Source organism: Carex rostrata, chromosome 18, assembly GCF_964058835.1.
Source record: "Carex rostrata chromosome 18, lpCarRost1.2, whole genome shotgun sequence".
NCBI lineage: Eukaryota > Viridiplantae > Streptophyta > Magnoliopsida > Poales > Cyperaceae > Carex > Carex rostrata.
In genome coordinates, this window is record NC_135935.1 from 8437977 (window position 1) to 8460788 (window position 22812).

The window sequence follows — 22812 nt, forward strand, 5'->3', positions numbered from 1 at the left end:
GTGACAGTCTGATAGATATACATACAATTCAAAAAATCGTAAAAGACATTGCGCTCAATACCTTTTAATCTAAAATGTGTTGCACATCAATTTGTACAATTCGGATCTAATTTCTTTGCTTAGACCAGATCTCAAATCCTCAATTGCAGACTTTATTGAATTTGACAATTTTAGCAGAGAAAAACCTTATTCAGTAGAGTTTGGTCATTTATTTGCAGTTGAAATCTTAAAAATGCAGATTTTATTGAATTAATTGCTGTGTTTTTTCTAATAAAAATTCAAGGTCTTCTTATCTTTTGATTTGTTATTTTAATCTTAATTTTTATAATTAATTCATTAATATTTTTTTAAAAGAAAATAAAATATCTAGTTTGCTCCTTTTCTAAAAATGTGCATTTTTTGTCCTAACTAGAAAGAGGAACAATTAAACCAACATAAGATGCGGTGGCGTCTAAAAATCTTATACTTTCTACAAAAAATTGACAATATTTGTCTGCGCCTAAAAATCCTCTATAACTCTTAACCTTATCAATTTGAAATTTTATAAGCTAGGAAAAATCATGGAAGCATCTAATTGTTCTAAGACCTTTGTCCACTATTTGTCTACAGATTTAACATGAGCGAATACTGTAAAACTACTTCTACATGCTGTATAATTATACAATATATCACATAAAATATATCAGTTAATCACAAAACATCCAGCAAAGTGGTCCCATGATAGTTAGAAATAGATTGCAACTTGCATAACATGACAAAAAAATGTACTTTCAAACTGTACTTTTGAAAATTGCAGTTATAGAAAGTTATTGGCAATTAGTGTTAGTTATTAGTAGTTATAAGTAGTTATTTTGACAAAAAAATATGATAAAAAGGCAAAATTAAAATTTTCAAATAATTTTTTTTATTCTTTTTTTCTCTATTTAATGAATACACAAATAAATCATCAAAATAATGAATACTGTAAAATAGACCACTTCAACTATAGAAATAAAATATACAAACTATAAAATTGCAGACATGCAAAATTCACATATGAAAACGATAAAATAAAATGTTAAAAAATATTAATTTTCAATACTGTAAAATTATCAAGTTGAACTGTGAAAACAAAAGGTAAAAACTATAAATTTACTAAATTGTAAATTAGGACATGGAAACAATTAAACAAAATTTTAAAAAATATGAATTTTCAATACTGTAAAATAGTAAACTAAAACTGTGAAAACAAAAAGTAAAAAATATAAATCTACAACATTGTAAAATTAGCAAATGAAAACGATTAAATACAATTTAAAAAATATAAATTTTCAATACTGTAAAATTGTGAACTTAAACTATGAAAACAAAACGTAAAAACTATAAAATTTCAATAATGTAAAATAAGCAGATGAAAACGATAAAACAAAATGTAAAAAATACAAAATTTCAATACTATATAATTGTCAACTTAAACTATAAAAACAAAACATACAAACTATAAAATGTTAATAATGTAAAATTAGCAGATGAAAACGATAAAAAATACGTAGAAAATACAAAATTTCAATACTGTAAAATCGTCAACTTAAACTATAAAAATAAAACGTACAAACTACAAAATACTAATACTGCAAAACTGGTAGATGTAAATTATAAACCAATTGAATGTATACAACATCCAGAACATCAAAAATTAAAAGTGAAAAAATAAAAACTATAACACTTCAATACTATAAACTGACATATGTTAACTACAAAGATAACAATTGCAAACTATAATACATCATTGTTCAACAAAAAATAACAGTTCAAAAGCATCTGTTTAACACAAACATAATATTCAACACACAAATATATCTGTCAAATTGCAAATGATGTTCGCCACTGCTCTTCAATCCAAATCGCAAATGATGAAGATCATAGATGATTCGTTGTGTTCTTCTTTCAAAAGTGAAATCAAATACTGTAAAACAAAATATCGAATCCTGTAAGTTCTTAAATCAGAAAATTCAAATCGATGACATTACGAATTCAGCCTCCCTATTTGACAGATTTTGTAAAATATTGTATAGCCATAAAATGAATACTGTAAAGCCACAAGATGAATACTGTAAAACAACAAGGTCAATATTGTAAAATAACAAGATAAACTGTCGATCCATCAAAAATTAGAAAATCAGACCATATCGATAGCTAACATATTAGATCAAATTAGATCATACTCAAAGTATTACTAGATCGGATCAAGATCAACTAGAATCTCCGTAAAACATCATCTCGTTGCCGTCGCAGCCATCACTGGCGCTCCTCTTCAAAAAATGAAATAGAGACACGGAAGGAAGGTTAAATAGTCATAAAAATTCAAATCAGATATTGAAATCAACAACTAACCTGTCAGATCAAATCAAATCAGACTTAAAGTATTACCAGATTGAATTAGGATTCGTGAGAAACAGTGAATCGATAACAATATAGCTTACCAAATAAATATAATACAGTAACGAACTTGCGGAAGATTTCAAAGAAAAAATTGAATTATCATATAACAAGTTAATAATTAAAACTGAAAAAAAATCTCGCACAAACTTTAAAGGAAAACAAGCGAATAGTTATTTTAAAATAAAGAAATCCATGTCAGAACCGTTGAATAGTTTATTAAAATAAAGAATTCATGTCGAAGAAAACATACCCTTCCGAAGCAATAATGTAATGCAAAAACAGTGTAGACAGAAGTCACCGCCCCGATCTGTAAAGAGCCATCAAATCTGAGTTTGGTACACTTTATTATCCCAAAATCTGAGTTTGATAGTTTGGAATAGTTTTGCGATTGAAGTTAAGAGTTTCGTCGACATTATGAATTTTCAGAGTTCGAACAATTTGTAGATCCACAAATTTCTGTCTCCGTAAAGCGACAAAGAAATATCGAAAACAAATTGTTTCAGAAAGGAAACAAATTGATCGGAGAAGGAAGGTTTTGAAAAGGAGATTCAAAAAAAATAAAATAGAGACACGGAAGTGGGGACCGGTGTCTGTGGTGAGTCGCATCCGACTCCAAGTACCACTTGGAACTGTCATACCCTTGCTGGTTCGACACTGTAGTCAAAGCCTGAGCAATAGGCTGGGCGGTTTGAGCCTAATTTGATTGGTAATTGGACTGAGGCTTAGGCACATATTCTTCAATATACCAACAATTACGAGCACTGTGGCCCTTTTTGGTGCGAAGTTGACAAAAGGTGTCTCTATCTGGATTGTAAGGCCTAAAAGACTGAGAATTGGGCTGTGAAGGATCCATCTGAGGCCCATAGGGAGTGGGAAGTATAGACGGTCCAGAAGAAGGTCTAGGTGAATAACATTGCTTGTAACCGTGCCTAGGTGTGTAATTGGGTCGGGTATTAGGTCGTGAACCTCTAGCCCGATAACCAGAACAGGAACTTCTAGGTTGGGTGAAATAAGCTACCGAATTGAGAGAGGAAGTAGCAAGATTACCGCTTTGTGATTGAAGAAGCTTCTCATGAGTGAATAGAAGAGATTGGACCTTGCCGAACAATAATGGTAGTCACAAGAGAGTTGTACTCTGATCCAAGGCCGCCTAGGATGTAAAGCACCAGATCATCAGAGGAAACCGGGGAGCCAATGAAAGCCAGTTCATATGCAATGGCCCACATTTGTTTGACAAATTCGGTGTAGGAAGCGCTCCCCTTTGTTGTTGTCTGTAAGGGTCGGCGCAATTCAAGAAGGCGAGCTCGAGAGGATGAGAAGAAGGATTGAACCAGATCTGACCACAGCTCGGCCATAGAAGTGCAGGAGATCACCTCTCCAAGAATTGTTTCTGAAAGTGAGGATCGAAGCCATGCTAAGATTAATTGATCCTGCTGACACCAGTGATCATAAGCTGGATTATCTTGCAATTGTCCCTCGGTTGTCAATTTGGCAGGTGGAGGTGGAGAGGCAAGGTACTGGTGAAGCCCATGTCCATGGAGGAGTGGCAAGATTTGAGATTTCCACGCCAAGAAGTTGGAGCGATTCAGTTTAGTGGAGATAGATAGGTTGAGCAAGACTATCTTGTCCGTCTGAGAAGAAAACGCAGCAGAATTGGAAGATGGGGGATCAGAGGTGGTAGACATGGTGCTCTGATACCATGAAACCATGTAAAGATAGATGAAAGAAGAAGAGAGAAGAGAGAAGAGAATAGAATCTTGAATCAGAAATCTTGTATTCAACAGTGTATCTGTTACAATGCATACATAGCTATTTATAGAACACAGCTTATGTAACTAATTACACTAGAGTTCATGTAACAGCCTAACTAACTATCTTAGTCAATAGCAGCCTTGGACTGGAGCTTTATATCAAGAAGATATTGATTTTGAACTCTTATTAGTTATTGGGACAAAGGCGCAGCTAAGTATCTCAAAGATAAACAGAAGAGTCTCAACGGTGGATGTTGCAATTATAATCTTATGAACATGCACATATCTCAACTCAAAAAAAAAAAAAATGTTATATTCAATAATAATAGGTTTTACAAATTAGTCAAATAGAGTATATCGCTTATAATAACATATGGTTCATTTTGGCAAAAGATTATGGCCCATGAAATAAATAATTTTTGTTTGTAGGAGCATAGTATTTATAACTCTTTTTTTATGAAGAATATCTTAAAAAAATTATTCTGATTGACGTATGATTAAGAGTATTTTTTTTCTTTTAATATGAAAAAAATATACACAACCAAATAGTCTTAAGTGGGCAGTGTCAATTTTTCGTTGGTAGAAAATTTCCAAAGGAGTTTTATTTTCTATTTTGGTGTTTGATAGTCTATCAATTAAATATGGAGCACTAAGTATGGCATCTGACCAAAAAATATTTTGGAAAATTTGTCTGAAATAGCAAATCTCTAGTCATTTCCTAATGAATGTCTATTTTTTTTCTTTCTGATACTCAAGTTTGTCCATAGAGGTGCTATCGGGTCGGATCGGATTCAGATACTATTATATTTGGACCCGTACCCTAAAAGTATTTGGATTTGAATTTCGATCCATACATTTATTTGTTTCAAATCGGGTCGGTTCTGGATTCGGATACCTATCTACCCGAAGATATTTCGGGTCCAGTCTTTCAGTTCCGGGTAGATAGACACCCATAACTTATTTGTAGATTATCGGGTCCGGTTCGGATACGGGGTGGTTTCGGATCCGGAGCAGGTATATGTCACAACTCCAAAGCATTTGAAAAATCATTTACATTTAAAAACTACTGCAAAATAAAAATTATACTATTGATCTTGTTCATAAATAATAAAATATATTATGCTACATAACACAATAAAAATAATAACTCTATGGTTGAAGAAGAGACATGATTTTTAGAAAGTAAAATATTGGAGATGATGATTTCCTTTTATATGGTTCAAAAATCTATAAATGAAATACTAATAATTTGTAGAAAGAACATATCAATGAGAGCAATAAATTTTCATTATTATGCAGAGGATATTAAGGCATATATTGAAGGATATATCCACAGCAATAAATTTTATTTAAAAAATTAATGCGGCTGTTACGAAAAAGAATAAATTTGGCATCCATCGGTGTGTATAAACATAGTAAATATGTGACTGCATTATATTTTCTCACATTCAAGTTATGAAAAAAGTACTAGGCTCATCACAGCTTATGCAAAAATTAATATGCAAAGTTGTATTTTTATATATTAATAGTTATTAATATATGTTTTATCGGGTATTTATATGGGTATATGGTCGGGTTCGGTTATGGGTCGGATAATTAAATGAAACTCATATCCTATCCATTACAGTATCAGATCTGGATGTTAAATTAGTAATTTTGTAATTGTACTCATAATTTAACCGGTTATATTTTTTAAACCATACCCTATCCACATTAAACGGTTCGGTTTCGGATTAGATCTGGATAATCGGGTAAAAGTAGCACCTCTATTTGTCCAGAAGTATTTATACAAGTGGTTTGAATGTTTGATGTACAATTCCTCTTTTTTTTTTTCTTTCTTTTTTCTAAAAAAAGGTGTTAAATTGTTGTTTACAAGTTTTTATTATTCGATCTAAATATTTTAATTTTAGTATTGAATTAGTTTTCAAGAATATTTTTATATTCTTGAAAGTCATTAAAAACCTCATCTTTTGATCTATGCAACTATAGCCATATCGCACGTGAAAAATATAAATAAATATAACAAAATATTCAAATCAATTATAAGAATTATTTGGAGTTGGTCTCCATACATGGAAGAGAATTAAATCAAAAGGTATTTCACATTTGCTAACTTGCAAATATCGAAATTAATATAAGTTGTAGTAGATAAATTTAAAATATTATTTAAGACTTTATAAACAATACTTTATCATAAGGATGCCTAAGCTTTTTTGTGCCAAAGATTACTTTTCATAAACTTTGTGGTGGCGCACAAATTTAATTTTGATGTTTCAAAATATAATGCTCATTTTTAAGAAATCTTTCACTAATTATCTTCCCGGATTTCGGCTTATGAAATTTCACGTTTCTTGAAGAAAAAAATGCAGCACAATTTTGATTTCTCAGTCATTTTTTCTAAGTGAAATTAAATAGAAAAAGATTCTAGATATAAAACATCTTTTTTTTTTTGAAAACTTGATAGTAGCTATCAAAGTTCGTGAGGGGGAATCGAACTCTCGACCTTTGGATATAACAACTCTAGGACATTTTTCTAGCCAATTGTGCTACCTCCCCTTTCTAAAACATCTTTTTTATTCTTTGAAAAATTACATCACAATATAATTCTTCAGTTATTTTTCTAATGAAATTGGGGGATAAAACCTTTTCTTTTTTTATAGTTTTGTTTGTTATGTTCTTAGATAGGTAGAAAATCACTACTTTTGAATTATCTTGAATTTTTATATTAGATGATTTTCTACTTATTTAAAAAAAAGCTTAAAGAAATATAAAATATGCTCTCCATGTAAATTTTCATACGAAAATCATATTAAATGTAGAGGTGCTACTTTTACCCGATTACCCGGATTCGATCTGGAACCGAACCGGATCCGACCCGGATCCGATTAATTTGGATAGGGTATGGTTTAAAAAATATAGCCGATTAAATTATGGGTATGGGTACAAAATTAATAATTTAATATCCGACCCGGATCCGAACCGGAACCGATACTGTAATGGGTAGGATATGGGTATCATTTAATTATCCGACCCATAACCGGACCCGACCCGATACCCGTATAAATACCTGATAAAATATATATTAATAACTCTGCATCAAGTTTTTGTGTTAGATAATATATTTCAGCTGAGCTATAATTTGATAAAACTTAACCAAATTTATGCTATTGTTTTACACTACCCTTTAATTACATCCTTAACTAGCCCTTTAATTACACCCTTAATTTTTGTTCTATATTATACACATGTGACAAATGACACATGATTGTCAAATTTATTCTTCCATAACCAGTTTATTTTATACATTTTTTCTTCTATTACATTCAATTCATAGATTTTTTTTGAATTATAGAAAAGGAAATCATCATCTCTAATATTTTACTTTCTAAAAATTATATCTCCTCCATCCTCCTGAATTCAAAAGCTATTAACAAAAAACTGAATTCAATATTTTTTGTTACACCATGAGTACTCCAAACAACCAACAACCAACTAATAATTTAGAGTTATTATTTTTATTTTGCTATGTAGCATGATATATTTTATTGTTTATAAACATGATTAATAGTATAATTTTTATTTTGCAGTAGTTTTTAATTTATATTGTAATAATTTATTATATGAGATGTTTAAGAAATTATAATTATATTTAAATGTAAATAATTTATCGAATACTTTGGAGTTGTGACCTATACCCGCTCTGGATCCGGAACCGCCCCGTATCCGAACCGGACCCGATAATCCACAAACAAGTTAGGGGTATTGATAAGCCTCAATTATATATACTTTCGGTTAGGGTTTTACCTCTAAAACTGCACCAAATCCCTTGTATTTTAGCTTAGTTTAACATAGAATATACCAAAGAACCAAGTTACTGCCTTTGCCTTGTTTAAATTGCAGAAATCGAGCAAAAGGAGCAATTCTGTGGGTGTTTGTGTGGCCTGTAGGAATTATGTGCGGGCCACACAAAATAAATTCAAGCCGAAAATAAAATTCGGAATTTATCAAGTTTTCTCCTTTCAAAACAGAGATTTGTGTGGGCCTTTGTGCGACCTTAAGGAATTTTGTGTGGGCCACACAAAATCCTGCATGATCTCCAGCCAATTCTCCATTCTATGCTGGCCGCAGGAAATTCGTGTGGGCCGCAGAGAATTTGTGAAGGCCGCACAAGAGGCCGCACGAATGCCAGTCTGGCCTGATTTCATCATATCTCTTCAGATTTCCTTCCAGATTTCGGGGGATTGTTTCCCAAGGCACAAAAATAGCTATATATTGGCAGGGAGACACCAGGGGAAGACATCTTTCAACTTAGCTTTTATTCTACACATCTTTCCACATCTTTTCTATCTTCCCCAAGTGATTGAAGGCGATTGAAGAGAAGGATTGAAGGTTTTCTCGAGCGAGCAAAGGTGAAGACAAGGGGCAGCGAGCGAAGAGATTGGTGTTTTCTATTCTATTTCTTGTTTTTCTTAGTTTTAATCATGTTTACTCTTGTATTTCTCTTGGATGTTAACACACCCATGAGAGGCTAGATTTCCTCTCTAGGGGCTTAGGCTTTAAACATGAACTTGTGTTATAATCTATCTTAGTTGGATATTTTTCTCTATGATGATTGTTTGCTTGCATGTTTGTTCTTGTTGATTTTATAATTCATGTGCTTGTATGATTTGTGTGCTCGTTAATTAGCGTCCCGTTTAGGTCTAACAAACTTAAAGTGCTCGGATCAAAGAATTGATGGTACCAAATTGTATACATGAATAACCTTAGGATTAAGATTAGAAATGACCAAATCTATTTCTTAGTTCGGAACCACAAGAAACAAAGGTTGAATTGAGGTGAAGGACTTAACCGTGAAGCCTCATATTTGATTGGGACCCCTAGAATTGAACCAAATATTGGTATGAAGGACTTAATCGTGAAGTATTGATATTTAGGGATAAACTAGGCTAACCTGTGCTTATGGTCTAGATAGCTAGGGTGAAGGACTTAATCGTGAAATCCGAATTATTTAGGCACGTCATTAATTCACGAAAGTGACCCTTTTTGATATTTAAGGCTTAGAAACCCCATAATTGCAAACATGAATTTAGAAACCAACTAAGTATTGATTTGACCAAGTGATTGTATGCCAAAAGCCCCTAGACTTCCATCTCATTAAATCACAAAACTCCTTTTATTTGTTTGTTTAAATTGCTTTGTTTACTTTAGACTCTCAATCGGGTATTGAACCCACAAAACCAATTTTCAAACAAACCCCCCATTTACTTTTATTGCACTGTTTTAGAATCAATTAATTTAGTAAAAAATAATATTTCCTGTTGTCTTTGGATTGATACCTAAACTACTACAAGGATAGGTTGTATGCTTGCAACTGACCTATTATTGTGTACTAAGGTTTTATAAATTTAAAAGTGAAAAAGTGTATTAAATTGACCCATTATTCGATACCTAAAATACACAACAGGTATCTATCTACCCGAAACCGAAAGACTGGACCCGAAATATCTACGGGTAGATAGGTATCCGGATCCGGACCCGACCCGATTTGAAACAAATAAGTATATGGATCGAAATTTGGACCCGAACACTTTTAGGGTCCGGGTCCAAATATAATAGTACCCGGACCCGACCCGACCCGATAGCACCTCTAATTAAATGATTTGAAGTGACAGTTTGGACATTGTTTTCAATGATCCACATGCTCTTTGCAAAGTACCATATCCTCAACAAAAAATAGTAATCGACGACTCAACGTGGACGCTTAAAAGCTGATGAGTTAACAATTTAAAATGACAGCGAAAAGGAATTATTGGCATAGCATTTATGACTCGGTCTAAACTTGGACTGGATGTCTGATTGTGAGAATTTAGAACGACATTTTGTCGCAACTTGTAGACTTTTACATCCGAATTGACTATTTATTCAGTTATTTATAAGTGAATAAAGATGCAATACTGGATTAAATAGTGAATTACTTGTTTATTATGGTTACCAATTTTTTTTTTTTTTTTTTTTTTTGACAATGTTAGTAGTAGCTAGCTACCAAACAAAAAAAAAAAAAAAAAAACCAAAAATAACATCCATTGTCTCTCCTTACAACTTTTCATATCTATCTCAATTTGCCTTTGCAAAATTTCATCCACAAAATTCCCTCTTCATGAATTCGATCAACTAAATTCTTTGAAGGCAACACTTTATCTCTAAAAATCTTATCATTCATTTGCTTCCATACAAACCCCATGGTTATGCTAAACCATACAATCCAACCTCTTTCATTTTGAATTCCAGCTGCCATAGCTGATATGACTACCAATATCATGAACGAAACAAAAAGAAACTCCTTGCTAGTACTACGTACCAACACTGCAGCGATGGCAATGATACTAACCCAACTTTCTCTTCTTCTCTTCATGCAGTTCAAAATAATTGAATCTGTGAAGAACACCATCGCTCTTCCCGGGTGCCTAGAGCACTGTGGTCAAATTCCCATCCCATTTCCTTTTGGCATTGGCACAAATTGCTCTCTTTCAGAAGAATTCAATATCAATTGCAATGAATTATATATTGATGGTACCCCTAGTCCTTATTTCCTATCTGGGATCAGCAACTATGCAAGTAATGATCATAGTTGGGTTCCCTATGAGATTTTGAATATTAGCCTGTCCTTGGGACAAGCACGTGTAAGCAACCGTATATTTTACCAGTGCTACAACAGCAAGACAAAGACAATGGATTACCCAGCCGGATATCAATTTTCGGTACCGGACTATGGTCGCTTGAATCACTCAGACTTATATTTTCAATTTCCTGACTTGAGCTTTGGTGAGAGACCATTCTGGCTCAACACCGAGAAGAACATATTTACAGTTATTGGGTGTAATACACTTGGCTATCTCTTCCTTGATGCCACTACTAATTACTCAGTAGGGTGCCTTTCTTCGTGTGATAGCCTACAAACCGTGATGAAGTATGGATCCTGCTCTGGAATTGGCTGTTGCCAGACAGCAATCTCCAGAGAAACAAACTGGTTTAATTTTCAGTTTGATGAGAGGTACAACAACTTGGAGGTGTATAACTTTAGTCGTTGCAGCTATGCTATGGTGGTGGAGGAGGCTGAGTTCAACTTCAACACCACTTACATAACCACTGATGTGCTGCGTTACTCTAATGCAACACTGCCAATGGTGATAGACTGGGCCATAGGAAACATGACATGTGACATCGCACAGACAAACAAATTATCCTATGCATGCAGAAGCGATCACAGTGTTTGTTTAAACTCAAGCAGTGGTCATGGTGGTTATCTCTGCAACTGCTCCCATGGTTATCAAGGCAATCCCTACCTTGAAGGAGGCTGCCAAGGTCTCTCTCTCTCTCTCTCTCTCTCTTTTTGAAAATCTTGGCAGCGGCTGCCAAGGTATATTTTATTAAACATAAATGAACATCCTTACAGCACATTTGTCCTTCTTATTACATCATAATGAAAAACAACAGAAACAAAAACATCACAGATCAAAGGAAAAACAGCAAGGAGGAAAAAAACAAACAGCTGACAACCGGCTATCAGAATAAATTCTGGTTTTACCTTAGCTTTCGCACCCTCAGCAATATTGCATCCATAGTATCGCATCCTCCCAACTCTCTCTCTCTCTCTCTCTCTCTCTCTCTCTCGCTCACTCTTGCTCAATTATGTTTATATTTTATAATATTTGCGGTGGCTGCCATGTCAAGTACCTAGCACAATTTAAAAATATGTTGCAGTAATATGTGGTATATTGTTGCAGACATTGATGAATGTGCTGACCTAGAGACATGCTCCAAGTCAGGAAAGTGTCACAATTTTCAAGGAGGATATCGGTGCTCTTGTTCTTTCGGCTGGCGTACTAATCATAACAATCCTGAGCAATGCGACCTCAACATGGCACTAGTTATAGGTAAGTTATTATCGTTTCAGGATAAATAATTTTCATTAACAAGGATTGCCCACTTAGCTAGGATATATACGTACAAGAACCGTTGCTGATTAAGCGTTAGTGCTGTGTTGTTCTGTACTAGATATAGTTTAGAAACTCAGAATTGGAATTGAAATAGACATTATTTTGTTGAATCAAAATATGGTGACTCGATGGGCAACATCCAAACATATAGTTTCTTTTAATTATAATGTTTTTAAAAACAGTTAGTGTAGGTACTCTACACTGACTGTTTTTTAACAGTCAGTATAGGGTAACCTTCACTGGCGCCGGCTTTACTGACGCTGCTATAACAGTCAGTGTACAGGTATTTGAATAGTCAATGAAAGGGTATTTTGTACTAGTGTGTTATCAAAGAATTTGATCAAGTTCCTGCTGAGGAAAAAAGCACCAGATGTCATTAAACTTCCCCTATTAAATAACATCCAGTCTAACTCCTCGTTCTTTTCAACTGCTTAAACTCCGTTAGATTGACGGTAGATCACTATTGAGGTTGTCTACATCCAAACCTAAATTACAAATGAGACACCTAATAACATTACCAACTTCTAATAACAATAGAATATAGTATCAGAGATCCTGTCATCATTTTGTTTTTGATAAATATAGAAGAATTATCCAATATCAATCAAAACCACATAATGCTAAGTGCTTGACCATCACATGCATGCTCCTGCCTGCTAGTCGGCCAAGGCAAGAATCTAAGAGAACTGGGAAAGAGAAACACTCAGAGAGAGAGAGAGTAAAAAATAAAACAGATATACAACTTGTATGATATTAATCAGGAATAAAATTATGTAAGTATTGAAGTATTAAGAACAACATATAAAAAAAATTCATTTCGGAAATTAAAGTAATTAGTTTGCACTAAATATTGTAGGGACTGCTATTGGTGTTGTCGCTTTATCATTTGTTGCGGTTGGTATATATGTGGTACTGCAACGAAGAAATCTTTCTAAAGTAAAAGAAAAGTACTTTCAACAACACGGGGGATGGATTCTGTTGGAGAAGATTAAATCAAATCAGGGATTTGGTTTTACAATTTTCACGAAGCAACAAGTAGAACAAGCAACAAATAATTTTGGCAGTGCAAATATTCTTGGCCGTGGGGGCCAAGGCACTGTCTATAGAGGGACTTTAAAAGATCAGACAGTTGCCATTAAAAAGTGTAAATTTGTTGATGAGAACAAAAAAAAAGAATTTGGAAAAGAGATGCTTATCCTATCACAAATTAACCACAGAAATATTGTCAAAATCCTAGGTTGCTGTCTAGAGGTGGAGGTTCCTATGCTTGTATATGAGTTCATCCCTAATGGTACTCTATATCACTATATCCATTTCAAAAAGCAAGGATCACCCATTTCTCTTGCAACCCGTCTAAGAATTGCACGTGAATCAGCAGAAGCACTTGCCTACTTGCACACTTCAGCATCTCCTCCAATTTTCCATGGAGATGTGAAGTCTGCAAATATTCTCTTGGACAAAAATTACACAGCAAAGGTGTCAGATTTTGGAGCCTCAATACTAGTTCCGACAGATGAAGCACAATTCGTTACACTTGTGCAAGGAACGTGCGGGTACCTTGATCCAGAATACATGCAATCTAGTCAACTGACAGATAAGAGCGATGTTTACAGCTTCGGTGTTGTTCTTTTGGAGCTTCTAACCAGCAAGCCCGTAATTGATTTTGACGCACCAGAAAACGAGAGGAATCTGTCATCTCGCTTCCTCTCTGCTATGGAAGAGAACAAAATGAAAGAGCTTGTAGATGATGAAATTAAACATGAAGAAGATATGGGATTAATCTGGGCAGTTGCTGAGCTGGCAAAGGAATGTCTATGCATGAAAAGGGAAGAACGACCTATGATGAAGAACATAGCCGAAGAGCTTCATCGAATCAGCAAGCTTAAGCATCATCCTTGGGAGCAAGAGTATAATACTGAAGAAACAGAGACTATGCTCAGCGAGCAAACCCGCCATGACAATGATATCGAGCTTACAGGCAATTATATCAATATAGATCAGGAAGCGGAGGAGAGCATTGCCATCGATCGTTAATTACCATTCGTGTCTTTAAGTGTTGTCCTCATAATGACGTATACATCTATTGTTCTATTTATGTCAGTTGTATATTTTATTAATTTTCTCAATAATTTCTTAGTAGTATTACATTTCTTTTCTGTTGTCATTTTGGTTTCCTGGATATTATTCTGTTGAAAATATCTTTCTCTTCGTTTGTTATTGGTAATTTCAAGATATGTAATTGGAAACATCCTTCAATAGACTATCCATGGCTAGCAAAACTGAAATCGGTATCGGAATCAGTTACTTGATTGTGGGATCATAATCGACAGAATCGAATCGGAAACTCAGATTTTTTTTTTTCTTACAAAAACTTGTTTTGCACTAAAATATAGTAAAAAACTTGGTAAAAAAAATAATATGTTAAAAAATTATAATTAAACAAAAGTTTACCAATCCATTTATATAACATAATACAATTATTACAATTAAGACACACTCTTAAATGTAATTAGTACAATTGAAAATTATGTACTTCCTAAGGATGATGTGCACCAGTGCTCAAGAGAAAGTCCCACACGGTGTTGAAAACACATCTAAAGTAGAAGCACTAATATAGCAGGAATATGGTCAATGATTTAAAGTTGTCAATTCTTGGGCCCTGAGGCCAGAGCCCAACATAGAAAATTGGAAGAAGATACCGGAATCTTGCTTATTTGACCGAAATTTTACCAGAATCAGTCCGTTTCGACCGATTCAGCGCCTATTCAACCAATTTTCAATGAAATAAATCGTCTAATTCGTAACTCGGTTAGAAATCGGATCAGTACCTCTAGATTTCGGTCCAAAACAGCTAATTTTGCAAACCAGGAGTAATTCTTCCCTAGCATGATATTATGATTGTTACCCTTGCACAAAATTATTCATGAAAGAGAGAATATCATATTTCAAGTTTTTTCAAAGAGGAGGTGGCACAGTTGGTTAGAAAAAAATATCAAAACTGTTGATTATTTAAAAATCGAGAGTTGGATTCCCCCTTACAGTTTTGCAGCTTCTGTGAAGTTTTTTTCTTTTAAAAAAAAAAATTCAAGCTTTTGGCATGGACTAATTAATAGTGTCAATTTTTAGAAGGGGAGGAGACAAGAAAGGAGACGGTTCTGCTGTCCAAATGTAGAAATGGCAAAACCATAAATCGCATTAATTGTACCTTGTCACAACTGGCAACTTTTAATTATCAGATAGAAATAACCAAATTCCAAGCCGATTTATGTCATTACTGGCAAATAAAAATCTATATATATCCCCATATGTTGTGTGCTAAACAAACAAATAATCAAGTGCGATTTGTAATATCTCGAAAAATTGAGCTATAATAATTCATGTTTACATAGACATTTTTTTTACAATATAATAAAGACTAGGTATTTTGATGTCTTGTTTTATTAATACAACACTAGTATGTTTTTGGAGAAAAACAAACTCTTGGTTAATATAATTTTAAATAAAATAAAGAGAAATAAAATTGCGAAAATTCATTTTTGTTTTATTCTGTAAATCAAATATTTGATCAAATTTATTTTATTTTTATATTGTTATTTTTAAATCATTATTTTAACCGTACACGTCTGTGTGTATATATCCATTCCAATTAAAAACTGCCCATGCACTCTGGTAACCCCTTTTAATTACTGTTTCTGTCTCTCTCTCTCTCTCTCTCTCTCTCTCTCTCTCTCTCTCTCTCTCTTTCATTATCTCTTCAGAGAATAACAAAAGATAGGGTAAGGCTACGGTGTTATGGGTTGCATAGATGACTACGGTGTTACAACTCAATATTTAAGTTTTCGAAATTTTAACGGTCGGTCCGAACTGTTCATCTTGTTCTCCATATTAATATGTGTTTGGAGACCAAATTTTACATTTTTTGGAAATATTTTACTATTTTTTTAGATAGGTAGAAAATCAGTTGATCTAAAAAATTCTGAACCATTCAGATATTTGATTTTCTACCTATCTAAAAAAATAGTAAATTTTTACCAAAAAATATAAAATTTGGTCTCCAAACACATATTAATATGGAGAACAAGATGAACGGTTCGGATTGACCGTTAGGATTTTGAAAACTCAAATATTGAGCCGTAGTACCGTATCCCTCTATGTAACCCATAGCACCGTAGCCTTACCCAAAAAATATAACAGAAATCAAATAGAAAAGTGAAAAAGAATAAAATAAAGAGAATTTATCAAGACAAAAATATTGATATTCGATTTAATTTAATGTCTGATTCAAATTCCGACTATGTAGCAGTGATTCTAAACTATCGTTGTAATCTGATTTGAAATTATGAATATCTCGCTATTAAGTAATCAGACTTCTGTATAATATGTGTTTTCGTTTTATATAGTTGATGTAAATATTGGTATTGTGTATTGATTATGATGGCACATCTAGTGGAATAGCTAATATGAGGTTGAATTTAATTTGTAATTTAATGGAACTGTGTTGTGGAAGTAGGGAATCACCTCTGAGCAGGAATTTCAACTTTGTAAATTGTTTTATGAGAATGTGAGAATCTATCCCACATGTATAAAAATGATGTGACTTGTTTTACGAAAAACTTAAACCGATATACTATAGTACCAATTAAATATTGCATGCATAATTTAATATGTTTTTATATATAGATTAATCTGATATGTTTAAATAATTGTTAAATTAAATCAATTATAAATAAGTAGAGGTGGTACTTTTACCCAATTATCCGGATCTGATCTGGAACCGAACCGGATCCGACCCGAAATTGACCCGGATCCAATTAATTTGGATAAGGTATGGTTTAAAAAATATAATCGGTTAACTTATGGGTACAGTTACAAAATTAATAATTTAATATTCAATCCGGATCCGAACCGGAACCGATACTATAATGGATAGGATATGGGTTTCATTTAATTATCCAACCCATAACCAAACCCGACCCGATACCCGTATAAATACTCGATAAAACATATATTAATAACTATTAATATATAAAAATACAATTTTGCATATTAATTTTTACATAAGCCGTAGTGAGTTCAGTACTTTTTCAGAACTTGAATGTAAGAAAATATAATGCAGTCACATATTTGCTATGTTTATACACACAGATGGATGCTAAATTTATTCCTTCCGTAACAGTCGCATTAATTTTTTAAATGAAATTTATTGCTATGAATATATCCTTCAATATTTGTCTTAATATCCTCTGCATAATAATGAAAATTTATTGCCCTTGTCATTTCTACAAATTATTAGTATTTCATTCATTGATTTTTTGAACCATAGAAAAGAAAATCGTCATCTCTAATATTTTACTTTCTAAAAATTATATTTATTCTTCAATATTTTTATTTTCAACAGTTATTTCTCTTCATCCTCAAGAATTCAAAAGCTATTAACAAAAAAACAAAAACAAAAAATCAATATTTTTTGTTACACCATGAGTACTACAAACAATCAACAATCAAATTCTAAAAATAACACTACCCAAGTTCTACAAAATATTATTAAAGATAATGAGAAAAAAAATCTGTAGTATGGAAGAAGTACTTGCAAATGTTGAATCAATATGATAGTATTTTTTTTTTATTTAGATAGATAACTAATAATTTAGAGTTATTATTTTTATTGTGTTATGTAACATGATATATTTTATTATTTATGAACAAGATCAATAGTATAAGTTTTATTTTGCACTAATTTTTAATTTATATTATAATGATTTATGATATAAGATGTTTAAGAAATTATTATATTTAAATGTAAATAATTTTTCAAATGTTTTGGAGTTGTGACATATATCCGCTCCGAATCCGGAACCGCTCGTATTCGAACCGGTCCCGATAATCTATAAATAAGTTATATGTATCTATCTACCCGAAACCGAAAGACTGGATCCGAAATATCTACGGTTAGATAAATATCTGAATCTGAATCCGACCTGATTTGAAACAAATAAGTATATGAATCGAAATTCAGACCCGAACACTTTTAGAGTACGGATCCAAATATAATAGTATCTGAATCCGATCCGACCGATAGCACCTCTATAAATAAGCACGTCGGTTATTTAACCGGTTAATTATTCGACAAGTCATACCTAACGCTAGCGCAATAAATTAATTAGTCAAGTCGTTCACTTATTTATTTAACTAATTAACAACGATGGAATTCAAACAAGCTACAGCAATAGCTAAAATTTCTACGTATAGATTTCAAATTCTTCTGTCGTGCAGTGGTCACCGGTGTCTTATGGGAATGATTTTTATCCCATGGTGGAGCCGCGCGCATGGACCTAGATCAGAAAAGACAGTCGTGACTAAAGAAAATTCAAAATTGTACTTATCATTTAAACAGAATTGGATTTCAAATGGCTGATTGTGCCTCATCTTCGTGTGCTTCGAGAAGGATTTCAATATCTCATGTCTTTCATACTTTATCATATTTTATATTTTATATTTTTATTTTTAAAGTTTCAATCTGAACCATTTAATATAATATCCATAATAAATATACTTGATAATAAAAATTTATAATTTTTTGAAATCTTTTACTATTTTTTTTAGATAGGCAGAAAATTAATGTTTTGAACGATCCAGATAAAGTGATTTTGTACCTATCTTAAAAAATAGTAAAAAATTACAAAAAGTATAAAATTTCATCATCAATCATATTTTAGTATAAATATGATGTTGAGCAAATTGGATCGACAATTTGGACATTGAAAACAGAGATATAGAATATAAGATATGATGAGGTATGAAAAACACGAGGCATTGAAACTAGGGGTGTAAACAGATTGGATATTATCCGAATTCGTCCGGATCCGAATCCGAAAATTATCTAAATTATCTGATCCGTATCCGTATCTGTATCCAAAAATTATAACAGATAAGGATACGGTAAGACTTTTAACTATCCGTATCCGATCGTTTACACTTTTAAACCACAACAAATGTATTATATGTTCTTAAATTGATTTATTAAATTGCATATTGTACCAATTATTTAATAAATTGCATATAGATATATATATATTTTGATGAACAAATATAACACTATGACATAATTAGTGACTAATATTTTAATAATATAATAAATATTTTATAACCAACAAACTCATTATGAAAAAATATCCATATCCGCCCGATATCCGATCTGTATCCGAGAATATCTGAATCTATATCCGTATCCGTATTCGAAAAATTATAACAGATAAGGCTACGGCAAGACCACTATCCGATCCGTATTCGACCGTTTACACCCCTAATTGAACCCTAATTGAAACCCTCGTATATATGCGTGTGTGTGTGTCTATATATATAGAGAGAGAGAGAGAGAGAGAGATGGGCTATGGTGAGTTGCGAAGTAAAGTGACTATTTTACTTCACACTCATATTTTACTATTTTAAAGTTCAAAATGTCGATCCAAACTGCTATATATATATATATATATATATAGAGAGAGAGAGAGAGAGAGAGAGATGGGCTATGGTGAGTTGCGAAGTAAAGCGACTATTTTACTTCACACTCATATTTTATGATTTTAAAGCTCAAAATATCGATCTGAACCGCTCAACATGATCTCCATATTGAAATGTGCTTGGAGACCAAATTTTATATTTTTTGGAATTTTTTTACTATTTATTAAGCCACTTTGAAAATCGCCGATCCGGTGGTTCATAAATTTTTACTGTTTTTACTGTTCACCCGGATTTTCAGATTTTCAAAGTGGCTTAATAAATAGTAAAAAAAATTCCAAAAAATATAAAATTTAGTTTCCAAGCATATTTTATTATGAAGAACACGTTGGAAGGTTCGAATCAGCTATTTGAACTTTGAAAATGAAGATATTGCGTGGAGTATAAACGTGTTACTGTAGCCCATCTCTCTCTCTCTCTCTCTTTATATATATATATATATAGAGAGAGAGAGAGAGAGGTTGGCCACTCTACTTCCATAAACATATGAGGGCATATACTTGTAAGTCATTTTTGTATTTTTAATATCCAAATGGTCGTTCTGAGACACTCAACATATTCTCCATACTAGAATGTGCTTGGAGACCAAATTTTATATATTTTTTTTAACTTTTTTATTAATTTTTTAGAATTTTTCAAAACAATCATAAAAAAATATTTAAGAAAATAATAAAAAAATATGAAAAAATAATAAAAAAATCTTTGGCAATGGAAGAGTGGGTGGAACGAGTTATATATATATATAAAACTCCGAATCCGAAAATTATCCGAACATTATTTATTTTCATATTTGAATTTTGTTAATTAGTATTTGTATCTTAAAGTTTAATTATCCGACCTTTATTCGTTTTATATCATTATTCGAATCCGTATCCGTAGATTATCCGTTCCGTATCCGTATCCGTAGATAGCTGTCAATATTGAAATTAGAGCGGTTGATGGACACATTGGATCAAATTTGATTTAATAATCAGTCAGAGTCGTTTGATCGACATCAAAATTTGCATGAACAGATTTAGAATTCGTACAGATCAATTGCACACGAACTTTATATGGATCGAACGGTTCGGTTCCAACTGGGACGATACTAGTGTTTGGTAAATGCCCCCGGGGGCCCAACCCGGACCGGTCCGCCCGTGCCCGTGCCACGGGTATGCACGGGTATTAAACGGGCCGGACCCGGTTTTTTGAAAAAATACCCATGAGAACCCGGACCCCCGTACCCGTAACCCGTACCCGTGACGCCCATGCCCGTGAACCCGTGCGCCCGTGAGCCCGTGGCAGATTTTTTTTTTTTTTTTTACTTTTGGTCTAAAATTCAAAATTTAAACCCAAATTCCCTCCATTTCTGTTTTTTAAATACTGTTTTTTAATTTCTGTTTTTTAATTTTGTTTTTCTTATTTCTGTTTTTTATTTCTGTTTTTTTATTTCTGTTTTTTAAATTCTGTTTTTTTATTTCTGTTTTTTATTTCTGTTTTTCTTATTTCTATTTTTTTATTTCTGTTTTTCATATTTCTGTTTTTTATTTCTGTTTTTCTTATTTCTGAATTTTATTTCTGTTTTTATATTTCTGTTTTTCTTATTTCTGTTTTTCTTATTTTTGTTTTTTTATTTCTGTTTATTTTATTTCTGTTTTTTATTTCTGTTTTTTATTTCTGTTTTTTATTTCTGTTTTTTAAATAAGAAATAAGAAAAACAGATATAAGATAAACAAAAATAAATAACAGAAATAAAAAAATAGAAATAAGAAAAATAGAAATAAAAAAAACAGAAAAAAAAAACAGAAATAAAAAACAGAAATAAGAAAAACAGAAAAAAAACAGAAAAAAAACAGAAAAAAACAGGAAAAAAAAAACGGATCCGGACCCGGACCGGACCGGACCGCCCGGCCCCCCGTACCCGGACCGTCCTGCCCCCGAACCCGTGACAGGCACGGGTATTAAACGGGCAGGGCAGGATTTTTGAAAAAAAAACCCGTGATGCCCGGCCCGTTTTGCCCGTGTTCCCGTGACGCCCGTGCCCGTACCCGGGTTTTGCCCGGACCGCCCGGCCCGGCCTGTTTACCAAACACTAGACGATACCATCCGACCGGAACCCCACTTAATACTGACTTTAAACAAAACTAAATTAAATGAAGAAAAGTGGTAAGTAAATGCTTGAGTTGCCATTTATTTTTTTTAATTGATAGAATTAAAAGGACATTACAGTCTTCTTTCTTATGTACGGACATACTAAAAGTAATTGATAAATAACAAAATAATGAAATGATTGTTAAAAATTCACAACAGGTTGCCTCTTAATTAATTAATTAAAGAAGCAAAAATGTTCAGGCCGGGCTGATATAGTTATTTAATATAAAGAGATTCTTTTTTTTTTTAAATCAATATAAAGAGATTCGACTTGTGATTATCTTGCTTCTTTCTTTTGTGTCTATTTAATTATTTGTTTTTATATTTAATTTGGGTTGCACCTAGTGGCTGATGATCAACCAAGACACGCCTATGCTACAGAAAATAAGCGAAGATGTCAGAGATGAGTACCTTGCTTTGTGCGTAAAATCTCCAAGGTATTAATTTAACCAACTATTTTGCATTTTATTGATTTATATTATCTTAGTGTAGTAACACTTGTCTCATATATTTGAATTTTATGACCGTTAAATTAACAATTTCTCCAGGTAATTTCACACTTGCATGGATAAATTAAATGCCAGTAAAAAATAATTAACATGTATACTTTTACAGATCAGCATTTCCAGAGGAGAATAATGGAAGTTAATTTGAAGAAAATACCTCAGCTCAAAGAACCAGCAGACTACTCTGAACTTGGCCTTGAGGTACTTCTACCCTTAATTTCTTCCTCTTTTTTTTTTTTGGCTGCATAACACACCTTCAAATTTAACTCTAGCATATATGAAATGTCACTGCTTTGCTGCTTAATTAGAAAATTACAAGCACTCTATAGATAGTTACAGATTGATTACTTTACCAATCTGCATGATCCTTGTATATGAACATGGATGCATGATACAGCTTGTACATTTTTTAATTAAATACGTTGTTACTTTACCAATCTTATAATATGTCTCCGTTGCAACGCACGGGCAAGATACTAGGGTTCAATT

General features: G+C 32.7%; 1 protein-coding gene across 1 annotated transcript; it reads left to right on the forward strand.

The window, feature by feature from the left end:
* Positions 1–10448: 10448 nt before the first annotated feature.
* On the forward strand, positions 10449–14342 carry LOC144569676 (wall-associated receptor kinase 2-like). Its single transcript, XM_078320129.1, has 3 exons — positions 10449–11534; positions 11957–12106; positions 13026–14342. The coding sequence occupies exons 1-3, from the start codon at positions 10475–10477 to the stop codon at positions 14201–14203; spliced, it is 2388 nt and encodes a 795-aa protein (XP_078176255.1). The 5' UTR covers positions 10449–10474; the 3' UTR covers positions 14204–14342.
* The last annotated feature ends 8470 nt before the right edge of the window (positions 14343–22812 follow it).

Bases quoted from the DNA above. Each gene is read 5' to 3' on its own strand.
- LOC144569676 (XM_078320129.1), top strand. From the start codon at position 10,475: ATGACTACCAATATCATGAACGAAACAAAAAGAAACTCCTTGCTAGTA. The intron at 11,535-11,956 runs GTCTCTCTCTCT...ATATTGTTGCAG, and splicing joins CCTTGAAGGAGGCTGCCAAG to ACATTGATGAATGTGCTGAC. The intron at 12,107-13,025 runs GTAAGTTATTAT...TAAATATTGTAG, and splicing joins CAACATGGCACTAGTTATAG to GGACTGCTATTGGTGTTGTC.